Source organism: Pseudozyma flocculosa, assembly GCF_000417875.1.
Source record: "Pseudozyma flocculosa PF-1 unplaced genomic scaffold scaffold00013, whole genome shotgun sequence".
Classification (NCBI taxonomy): Eukaryota; Fungi; Basidiomycota; class Ustilaginomycetes; order Ustilaginales; family Ustilaginaceae; genus Pseudozyma; species Pseudozyma flocculosa.
In genome coordinates, this window is record NW_006920881.1 from 418177 (window position 1) to 429668 (window position 11492).

Consider the following 11492-nt stretch of genomic DNA (forward strand, 5'->3'; position numbering starts at 1 on the left):
GCTGACATGCTGATGATCTGCCAAGTGCGTGGCGGGAGGCAAGCAGAGATTGCCGTCAGCGCTGACGCGGGCCCGAAGCCTGGGCCACGCTGACCCTGACGCGTTTTCTTCTCTCGGCCGAGACGGCCTTTTTTGCCTGCCAGCTGGCAGAGCTTTTTGCCGCGCGCGCGCGCGTCCATCTCCCTTCCCTTCCCACCATCATCGTCTCCAGCCAAAAAGTGGCCTCCCCATCCGTCTCCTGCCTTGCGTGCTTTGTCCGTTTCAGCGCCCAAGATCAGCAGGTAGCGACCGCGCGCGTACAGCTTGTGACTCACGCTTGCAAAAAGGCGATCTTTATTGTGTGGGCGGTGGAGGCGAGTTGGCGTTGGCAGTAGCGGCAAGTTGGCGTCGGTGGTGGCGGCAAGTCGGCATCGATGGTGGCGGGGTTAAACGGCTGGGGAAGGTGATTGTTGGTGGCGTTGAGGTCGATTGGGCCAATGGCGGCGAGCAAGGGCTGACGGCGGTTGGGTGGCGGCGGCGGGCAAAGGTCCAATGGCGGGCGAGGGTTGATGGTAGTGGTCAGGTGGGAAGGAGCGACAGTGGAGCGGGCAAGACTTTATACCGAGGCAGGCGGGCAGGCAAGGCCACGCTGGCGGGCAAGGCTCAGCTGGCGGGCGGGCGGAGGCAGGCTGCCAGCCTGCGTGAGCACACACGCACGCAAGCCTGCGAGCCTGCGTGAGCACGCACGCAGGTGGTGGTGTGGCCTGGCCTTCACTTTTTTTGCGCGCGCGCAAGCTTAGTCAGCCGCTGCAAACGGACCAAAGGGACGGGAGATGCTCAAATCGGATGGTGGTGTGCTGGCAGGCCCGGTGGCGCGTGCGCGCTAGCTAAAATACAGGAATCTCGGAAATCGGAAAAAAGGAAGACGCGCCTCGGAGCTGTTGGCAGAGCCCCCAAACCAAAAAGGCTCCGTCCCGGAGCCGAAGCTCTCGGGCGGGAAGTGCTAGCTATGGTGACTGGAATGGTGACGAGAACGGGAGAAGACTGAGACGGAATGGAACTCGGAACGGGAATCGGAACCGAAGAACAGAATGTGGAGAAGCGGTCACAGCTCGGGAGTCTTGTCATCGGTCTTGTCGACGACAGCGTCAAGGGCGTTGAGATCTGCGTCGTCCTCAGGAAGTGCTGGCCAGAAGCGCTTGAGACAACAACAATGAGCGCGTTTGATGTGGGACGCATCGGCGAGGAGCCGGATGCGGTACGACCGGCGGAACTTAGCCTCGACGACATATGGGCCCGTCCAGCGCGGTGCAAGCTTGGCTGAGGTGGCGTAGGTGGAACGGAGTCTGCTCTCGTACTTGAGGACGAGATCGCCTTCTTTGAACTCCTTGGGGTCACGTCGTGGCGCTGACGTACGTAGCTGGCGGTCTTGGCTGCCGAGGTGACGGATCTGGGCGCGCTCACGATCGACATCGACAAACGCGCGGGCCAGCTGGCGTTGCTCGACTGTTGGCTCGACGGTTGCGGCAACAAGATCCTCGCGTGGGTAGCGCGTCAGCCCGTAATGTAGCTGTAAGGGCGACAGGTCGGACAGCTCCTTCATCGGGTGTCTGTTGACGGCACGCAGTGCGTCATCGAGGTGCGGTAGCCATTGGGCAGATGCGGTCTCGCCGATAGGGACCTCTGTTGGCGCGGACAGCTTCTTGAGCTCATCGAGGATGGAGCGGTTGGCGCGCTTGACCATACCGTTGACCCAGGGTGCGTACGACGGCGTGATGTGGTGTAGCATGCCGACTTTCTCGAGATAGACCGCAACTTCTTGGCAGTTGAAGTGGGACCCGCTGTCGGTCACGAGGGTGTGAGGCAGGTGTCTGAGGGCCTTGCGCAACGACATGAGCGCCTTGACAACCTCGTTGCGGGTGGCGGAGCGCACGGGAAACGCCCAGGTGAAATGCGAGAAGTAGTCGATGACCACAAGTAGCTTGTTGATGCCGTGTGACAGTGGGAGTGAGACAAAGTCAGCAGCCCATGTCTCCATCGGCGAGATGACAACGACGGGACTGAGAGTGGTCCCTTCGGTCGGTCCGAACTGCTGGCACGTCTGGCAGCGCTTGACGAACTCGGCGATGTCGTGGACAAGGCGCGGCCAGGTGAGGCGCTGTTGGAGGCGTAGCTTGGCAAGGATGGTGGCGCGGCCGTAGTGACCCTCTTGATCATGCACTTGACGCAAGATGTTGCGGCCCTCCTTTTGCGAGACGAAGCGGAGCGGCCACAGCGCGGAGCGATACCAGAGCTGGCCGTCCTTGACAAAGTAAAGGCGCTGGCGTCTGAGTCGGTCTCGTGTCGCTCGGTCTTCCAGCATCTCAAGGAGCAGGAGGAATCGTACGGTAGCCTCGAGCTCGTCCCCTTCAAAGCGCTTGAGCAGGCGCTCCGCGGTCTCGTTGATGCGCAAATACTTGTCGTCTCGAGGGACCTTGGGAAGCGTCTTGAGCGACAGCGACAGCAGTTCGCAGTCCGTAGTCTCGACGGGCTGAGGCGGGTCATCGGAAGCAGCAGGTGGCCGGTGGCTGAGGCTGTGAGCAAGCTGGTGGCTTCGGCCAGAGACATGCTTGACGCGGACAATGTCATGGCGGAGCAGCTCCTCGCGCCAGCGGGCGTGCGCGTTCGGGAAGCGATCCAAGTCGAGAATCTGCTTGAGGGCTTGGCAGTCAGTGACAAGGACAATAGGCTGGCCGAACGTATACGGCGCAAACTTGTCCAGGACGAACTTTGCTGCCACGAGCTCTCCAAGATGCGCCGGGTATCGTTGCTCTCGCTCGGTGTTTCGCTTGCTGGCGTATGCGAGCGGAAAGACGACACGCTTGACCTTGGGCTTGTCGGCGGTCGACGCAGCGGTCTCGTTGAGCGGCTCATGGGTCTCAGTGTCCTCGATGACCTCCCACCGCTTCGTGGCTGGGTCTTGCTGGACAAGGTATTCTTGCAACAGGACGGCGCCAATGCCCTTGCCGCTCCAGTCTGAGTGCACAAAGAATGGGTGGCCATCGTAGCGCGGCTTGCGGACAACGCGGCAGTTGACAAGCTGTTGCTTGACTTGCAGGAATGCGGCATCGTGGCGAGGGCCCCAGAGGTCGTCGAGAGTCCTATCGTAGTCATCGACGTTGCGGGTGAGCTCGTTGAGCAGTGCAAAGTGCTTGGCGAAGTCGGGCACCTTGCTGCGCAGATACGAAGCCGTGCCGCGGAACTGCATGAGCTCGCGTACCGTAGAAGGCTTGGGCCAGTCGACAATGGCGCGAAGGCGCTCAGGATCAACTCGGATGCCGTGCTGACCGACAATGTGGCCGCAAAACTGGACCTCTTTGTGGAAATAGGAGCACTTCTTGACCGAGAGAGTAAAGCCGACGTCAATGCAGCGGTTGAGGAAGAGCCGGTTGAACTCGAAGAAGTCGCCGTAGCTCTGCTTGCTGCCGCCGCTGTCGTCCATCCAACATGTCCTGTTGCAATCGAAGATGTCGCCAAATGCTTCGACGATGAAGCGATTGAAGACGGAGGGCGAGATCTTAAAGCCGAAGGGCATGACCATGTAAACGACGTAGCCCCGGCCGGGCACCCAGGTCGTCGAAAGCAGCATGCCACAGGCGGAGAGAAGTGCCACAAAGAAGGCAGAGCAGCCATCCACTTTGAAAACGTAGCGCTTGCCCGAGAGCTTGCCCATCTTGACGTCCATGTCGCTGGGGTAGAACGACTTGTCGCGCATGTACTTGTTCACGCCGGCATACTTGGTGACAAGGCGCCACTTCTTCTCGGCGGGAGGCGGGCGGGCAAGTGCTGCTGGATCCGGCTCGGGAATCGACGGATCATGGTTGAGGCCCGCCTTCTTCAACGCGGAGTTGACAATCTGCTTGAGCACCTCGAGAGAGACGGGAGGGTACTCCGACGATGGCTTCGGCACTATGCGCGTCTCGGATACAATGCTGACCTCGTCCTCAGCGATGTAGCGCATGATATTGTTCGCCATGTACTCGTCGACAATCTTGTTGAAGAACTCCTGCTGTGGCAGCGAGAGCGGCTGTTGACGGCCCCGATGCGTCGTGGGCGGTGGCTCGGCGGTAAGCTTGGGATCGCAAACGATGGCGCGGTTCTGCTTGCAGTCAGCGAGCGACTTGGCGAAGGCAAGGTGCTTGGCCTTCAGCAGCGCTTTGAAGTGCTCGCGTTCCGCTGGGGTCCCTACGCTGCCAAAGCGGGCTGCAATGGTGTCGGCGATGCGCTGCGCGCGCTCCTCGCTATCGTCGTCGGGCCGACCACTCAAGCGGAACGGCTGGAATCGATCTCGGTGGGCCTGCCGATCTGCAAGGTAGTCTGCGTCGTCGTTGATCAACGGGTAGAGCTGCTGGAGTCGCTGGAGTTCTGCCGGATCCACCGGTGCCTCTGCCAATTGGACGGTGTGTAGCGGTGCTACGGCGGACTCGGTTGACTCGTCGCTGCTCTCTGCCAACTCGACCTTGTCCTCAAGCAGGATCTCGACCTCATCCGTCTTGTCGTAGACTGGCGCCAACAATTCCAGGTCACCCTTGAGCGCAAGCGCTGGCGCAGTAGCGCTACCTAGCCTGTGGATGGCGAGCACCTCGAGTTCCTCAATGTTGGCCTCCATCGCATCCTTGGTCAGGCGGAGGGCATCGAGCGGCGTCTCGGGCAGTCCCGGCATGTAGGCTTGACGCTTGCTCTCGAGCCGGATCCATCGGCGACCGTCACTGGACTTGTCAGGCATAGGAATGAACGCAAGCTCGAGCCGGTAGAAGTGGATCATGCCAATTTCCGCCTTCCACGGTTTGCCGAAGAGCAGGGTGCCCGGGTATCCTCGCAGCACCTCAAATGACTGCTTGAGCGTACAAGAGAGGTGACCTTTGTCTCCAACGCAGACCGTGAGCTCGATGGTGCCGTCCGACTTGACGACCTTGCCGTTACCGAGCTTAGCGTAAACGTTGCTAGGACGGAGCGTGACTGGTCCATACGCGCCAAGGAAGTTGTATGACGCGACGTTCATCATGGCGCCATCGTCTAGCTCTGCATTGGTGGCAGTCACGTGGCCTGTGGTCTTGTTGAGGACCTCCGCGTAGACTTGGAACGGCGTGTTCTTGCCGCGGAGAGCTGCCTGCTCCATCGCGCGGAAGTCGATGAGCGCCTTGATGCGACGGCGCTGGCGACGTGAAGGTTGCAGCTGGACGATGACGGCTTGCTGCTGCTGCTCAGGCGGAACTCTCTCTCTCGGTTCCTCTCAGTGGCAGCGCTCTGGCCCACGCTTGGACTCGCTCACGAGCGGCTCTGGCGTCACCCCGATCTCTTCTCTCTCTTCTTCTTCTTGCACTTGCGGCGCTTCAGCGCGTGCTGGCCCAGGCTCGGCGACTAGAGCTGGGGTTGGTGCGGTACGGCGCGGGATGGAAGGCGTAGGCTTTGTGCTCGGACGTGAAACGGGACTTGGCGCTGAAACTTGAGCTGGACCTGACGGCGGCGAGGGCACTGGAGCGGGTGCAGTGGACGGGACTGGAGCCGGCATCGGAAGCGGGTGCTCAGGTGGCGGAGGCGTGAAGACATCCTCGAAACCCGGAGTGACGTCGCAATGTTGCGAACGGCGAATAGCCGCTAGGTCCGGACATTGCTCGTCAAGCTCGGCGAGCGCTGTCGGGACATGCTGACGGGCACTGGCTGGATCGGAAAACGGCGGACGACAAAGGAGCTGAAAGGTTGGGCGCGGCGGAAGAGAGGAATGTGACTTGACGCTCGACAAAGGCAGGATAGCCCCGGGAGGCGAGCGGATCTCTGAGGGCCCGCTCAGTTTCCCGACGGCAGTCCGAGGGCACGTCGCGCGTAGTTGATGTCCCTACCAAGGCCGTTGCGGAAGGAGATCTCTGCCTGCGTGAGCAGCGTACCGGTGCACGACGCCTGCTGATGACCGCGGTGGCCACATCGGTGGCACTCGGTGCCGTCCGCGGGCTCGGTGCCGGGCGCGAGCGGGAACTCATCCTCCGTGGTCGGGCGCGAGACGGTGCGCGGATGACGCTGCTGCCAGGCCGCCTTCTTTTGCTCATAGATGCGATGGCCGTCGGGCGTTGCCGATGGCTCCGAGGCGCGTCTAGCATTTTACCTCTTCCAACTTCCGAGCCCCACCTGTATTATAGCCTCGCGCGCGCGCGTATCCCCCCTGCCAGCACACCATCACCTTCCGAATCCAGCATCCGTCCCTTTGGTCCGTTTTCAGCGTGTCTGGGTGCGTTGACTGGCCGTTGCGGAGCAGGACTGCAAGGCGCTCACGAGCAGAAAGCGAGGCGAGAGGGCGAGTGGGCGACGGGGTCAGGCTCGGAGGGTACGGGGCCGGGCGCTGACAAGGCGGACTTGGGCGGTAGCTCGGACCGGCACCATTGTATGGGACAGGGCCATTGGGCAGAGGGTACGAGCCGTCGCCGATACGGCGCTGAGCCGGCACTAGGACCGGAGCGGACTGCTGCCAGAAGTGACGCATCTGGTCGACGTCGACTTCCACCTCCGTGTACTTGTCGGCGGTCCTTTTGACGTCGTCCCACGACTCCTCAAACTCGCCGATGCGGCCGATCTTGCGCTCCTCGTCAATGGCCTCCACAAGCTGCGGATGGTTGACCTTGCGCATCGCGGCGACGACGTCAGCCACGTTGGTAGTGGTGCCTGGAAGCGCCACGGTCTGGCGGATGGCGCGAGGCAGGCCGTGGATGAGATGCTTGGCTCGGAACCCTTGGACGATGTGCTTGTTGCTAACTCGGCGGTCTGCAGCGGCGATCTCGTCGAGCAGCTTGTCGTAGCTCTTCTTGTCTCGAATGGCGTCATACTTGCTGAGCTCAGCGGCCTTGCTTTGGAAGCCGAGGAAGGCACCAAAGCTGTAGCCGTCGATGGCCTCGTCACCATACTTCTCGAGGAAGGCCTTCTCGATCGCCTTGAACGAGGCCTGCGTGCTTGCGTCGAGGGTATCGAACCATGTCTTGGCATCCTTGTCGATGAGCAGCTGGAAGATTTCGGCTCGCTTGCCGTCGTCGTCGTACTTGCGGTCCAGACAGTAAAGCTGGAACTGACGTAGCCACTTGCGCGCCGGCTGTTCGACGGGCTTGCCGCGGTACGGAGTCGGCATGCCGCCGAACGTCAGGCGGTTGCGCTCGCGCTCGAGACGATCTTTGTACTCAGCCATGATGCGATTGAGCTCGATCTGGGCAGCACGGAGGGCTTCCTTGGTTGCCTGGAATGCCTCGCGGCGGAGATGCCGGAAGGTGCAATAGTCGAGCGGAAAGGGAGCTCCGGGCAGTGACGTGGTGGAAACGATGGAAAGGGTCGACTGGCCGGTAGGCTCGCGAGAGCGGATGGAAGGAGGTTCGGAAAGCGTCGAGGTCGTCGGTGCTGGAGTCGAATGGTACGAGGGCGGGAGTGGAATCGATGCCGCAAGCTCAAGTGTCGAAGACTGATTAGCCGGTTCTGGGAAAGGTGCAGGCGAAAGGCGCGAAGGTGTTGCCACCGCAGCGATGGCCTGGCTGGATCCGTACAACGGGAGCCGCGATGCCGGAAGCCGGGAAGCAGGGAGTCGAGCGACGGGACGAGAAGAGAGGTCAACGGGATTGAAGACCAGAGGCGGCGGCCTACTTATAGTCTCGAAGTGTCGCTTGCGAGTCGCTGGTTGGGGTGCGCGGAGGAGAGGCGCGAGTGCGGCAGCTTCTGCCTCAGCAGCGGCAACTGCTCGAGTTCGTCCTGGTGAGGTCTGGGCCCTCTGCGGTGTCGGTCAACGAGGCGGTGACGGAGTCGGGCTCGGAGTCAGGGACGGAAGGGGTGAAGAGGATTGCTGCATGCACCGGGTCACCGGAAAGTAACCGCTGCAAGCAAGGTGGCACACAGGGAGTCGCGGAACGGGGGAGAACGGTGGCCGCTACGGTTTGAGCCGCAGGGTAGGTCGAATCAGTCAGAGGATGCGATGCAAGTGGGGCGATGGATGCGATGCCTAATCAGGACAAAAAGAAGACTGCGGGCTGTGAGGGGTAGCTGCGACGGATCGGTGGCGAGCGCGCGTGCGTCGTCAGAAGCCGCGCAGAGTCAGATCAATCGGAACGAGTCGGTGATGCTGTTGACGAGGCGCTACAGTAGGTCAAGAGCTGGCTTCAGGTTGTCGGTAGGAGCAGACGGGCTTGATGTTGTCATTCCCTGTAGGGGTCTCCAAACTGCAAACGGACCAAAGGGACGGGAGATGCTCGAATCGGATGGTGGTGTACTGGCAGGCCCGGTGGCGCGCGCGCGCGCTAGCTAAAATACAGGAATCTCGGAAATCGGAAAAAAAGGAAGACGTGCCTCGGAGCCGTTGGCACCGCGCCAGCCAGCCAGCCCCTGAGCCAACCAGCCAACTCGCCTGCCTGTGCCAGCCAGCCGTCCCACCCGCGCGCCTGCCCAAGCCTGCGAGCCAACCCAGCCCCCGAGCCTGCCAGCCAACCCAGCCCCCGAGCCTGCCTCCCAGCCAGCCCGCCCGCCCGCAGCTTGGCTGCTCGCTGCAGCAGGCAGGGCGGAAGCGGAGGGGAGCAGCCGTCAATCATCGGAATCCTCGGAGAGGCGCTCTCCAAGGATTCCGATGATTGACGGCGCGGACGCGGCGCAGACACGGCATGGACGCGGTAGGCAGGGCGGTGGGGCTACGATTTTGGATCGTAGCTAGATTGTAGGTAGGCTGCGCATCGAAAAATCGTATACAGGGCTCGATGCCCGATTTCCGATCGTAGCCTGGCCACGATCCAAATTGGGCCCGACCCTGCTGCTAGCTATGTTTATAGTCACTCCGAGGCAGGCAGGCAGGCAGTCAGAGAGCCTGCGTGCGTGGGCACACCTGCCAGGCAAAAGATCTATATGAGCACATACGCAGGACAGGCAGACTTTGTGCTTGAGCATGCATGCAGGCCTGACGGTGCAATTTTCAAGTTTTTGCAAGCTTGCACCAGCAATTCTCTGCCTGCCTGCCTGCCTGTCAGCCAAGCTTGCCAGCCAGCCAGCTGGCTTTGAATACTTGCTGCAGCAGGCAGGGTAAAAACAGAGCACAATCAAACAACAGAATCATTGGAGATTCGCTCTCCAGTGGTTCCAATCATAGCTAGCAGCAAAATGAACTCACAATTTTTCCCATGCACAGGCTGTGCAATTCAGGATCTGAGAATCGTTATACAAGTCATAGCTAGCAGCAAAAGTAATTCGCGATTTTTCCTATTGCACAGGCTGTGCGATCCAGGATGTGAGAGTTGTTATACACATAGCTAGCGTCAAAGGTAGCTACGATTTGGGCCGTAGGGGTCCTTTGGCCCTGGGCTCGGCTTTCAGGAGTGTCCTTCGGCCTTTTTGGGCCGCCAGGGTCCTTCGGCCGGAATTTGGAGGACTCCTGCGGCCCAACAAGGCCGGAGGGCCCCTACGGCCGGGAATCGGAGGTCTCCTGCGACTTTTTTGGGCCGCACAGGCCTTGCGCACGCAAAACGGCAGGGTCTCGCGCTGTTTTGGGCCGCAGCACTGGTACGGCCAAAAGTACGACTTTTCTGCTTATGTCAGCACAGGAGGCCAGGCATGCGCGCGCTGGCCCGCCACCCGGCCCTTTGCCACCCGGCCCTTCTGCAAAATCCATCCGCCAGCCACCCGTCTCTCCTGCCCTCCTACCACCACCATCCGACGCCAGCCGCCACCACTTGCCAGGTCACCAGCACCAGCCAGCCAGCCACTAGTCAGCTGCCAGCTGCTTGCCCGGCCCAGCCGTCAGTCCAGCACAGCCGCCTGGCCCTGTCAGTCACCCAACCAGCCACCAGCCGCCACCCGAGCCAGCCGCCAGCCACTCGCAGCCGCCAGCCACTCGCCCAGCCTTGCCAGCAGCCGCCCGGTCCAGCCACCTGCCAGCGCAGCCAGCCAAGCGCAGCCAGCCAGCCGCCTGCCGCCCAGCCCAGCCAGCCGCCAGCCAGCCGCCTGTCTAGCGCAGCCGCTTGCCACTCACCAGCCGCTAGTGGGGCCCCACCAGCCAGCCAGCCGTCAGTCAGCTGTCAGTGCAGCCAGCAGCCAGCCAGCCAGCCGCCGAGCCAGCCACCGTCTCGCCGCTGCTTCCCCCTTCCTGCCTTGCTGCCGCTTCTGCCCCGCCGCTGCTTCCACCAGCTGACACTGTCAATCATCGGAAACTTTGGAGAGGGCCTCTCCAAAGTCTCCAATGATTCTGACCATTGACGGCCTTGCTTCTGCTCCGCTTCATGTGAGTCGACTGTTGGCGCTCTTCTTCTGCTGCTCCGCTGCGCGCCATTGCTGACTCCTTTGCTCCCCTCTCCCTTTTGCCTGCTCCTCCCTCACCGCCTTACTTTGCTGCCGCCCTGCTGCCGCCCTGCTGCCGCCCTGCTGCCACCTTGCTCTACCGCCGTTGCTGCTGCCTTTGTAGGTACCATATTGCAATTGAATTGTAGCTAGAATACAGGTGTGGGTGTGTGTTATGCCTGCGGTGTGGGAGCGATGCAGTCCTACGGCCTTGGTGCGTAGAGGTCCTGCGGCCCTGCGGAGCGTAGGGGTCCTACGGCCCAAAGGCCAAAGTGGTAGACCGGCTAGCTACGGCCCTGGGGGTACGAAGGAGATCTCCGACTCCCAAGGCCGTAGCTAAATCTCTGCCGCCAGCTATGACTTTGCCAAATCCATCTGCCGCCCGCCCATCTCTCCTGCCCTCCTACCACCACCAGCCAACACCAGCCGCCCGCTAGCCGCCAGTCGCCGACCCTGCCAGCGGCAAGGCCCTGCCAGCACCTGCCAGCTGCCTGCCAGCACCCGCCACCCGCCAGCCAGCCAGCCAGCCAGCCGTCAGTCCAGCGCAGCCACCCGCCCGGCCCAGCCAGCCGCGCTGCCACCCGAGCCAGCCAGCCGCCAGCTCTGCCTCATAGCTAGCAGCAGGATCTGGTCAAAAAAAATCGCACATGTATAACGATCTGAAAATCCAGCTGCAGCCAGCTTGTGCAATTTCTCAGAAGCGCACCAGGTGTGCGATCAGCTGCGATCTGAGATCCTGAATTTTTCCTGCCTGCGATCTGAAATCCACTCATAGTGGCCAGGATTTTAGATCGCACTTGTATAACAACTCTCAAATCCTGGATCGCACAGCCTGTGCGACAAGAAAAATCAGGAATATCTTTTGCTGCTAGCTATGCCTGCCGCCCAGCCCAGTTGCCTGGCCCTGCCCCCTCAGGTCAGCCAGCTGCCAGCCGTCACCCAAGCAGCCAGCCAGCCAAGCGCAGCCACCAGCCAAGTGCAGCCGCCAGCCAAGTGCAGCTGCCAGCCAAGCGGGCCGCCAGCTGCCAGCGAGACCCAGTGAGGCCCAGCCAGCCCAGCCAGCCAGCCAGCCAGCCAGCCAGCCAGCCAGCCAGCCAGCCCAGCCAGTCACCCAGTGAGTTGCCAGCCGCCGCTGCTTCCGCTCTGCCGTTGCTTCCGCCCTGCTGCCGCCGTCAATCATCGGAGACTTTGGA

General features: G+C 61.7%; 2 protein-coding genes across 2 annotated transcripts; both read right to left on the reverse strand.

Annotated features, from left to right (window-relative positions):
• Window positions 1–1084: 1084 nt before the first annotated feature.
• Window positions 1085–5137, reverse strand: PFL1_04143 (uncharacterized protein; the record flags this gene model as incomplete). Its single annotated transcript, XM_007881667.1, has 2 exons — window positions 1085–1143; window positions 1396–5137. 2 exons carry the CDS (start codon window positions 5135–5137, stop codon window positions 1085–1087), a joined length of 3801 nt encoding a protein of 1266 aa, XP_007879858.1.
• A 1091-nt stretch (window positions 5138–6228) lies between these two features.
• Window positions 6229–7186, reverse strand: PFL1_04144 (uncharacterized protein; the record flags this gene model as incomplete). Its single annotated transcript, XM_007881668.1, has 2 exons — window positions 6229–6270; window positions 6458–7186. 2 exons carry the CDS (start codon window positions 7184–7186, stop codon window positions 6229–6231), a joined length of 771 nt encoding a protein of 256 aa, XP_007879859.1.
• Window positions 7187–11492: the final 4306 nt, after the last annotated feature.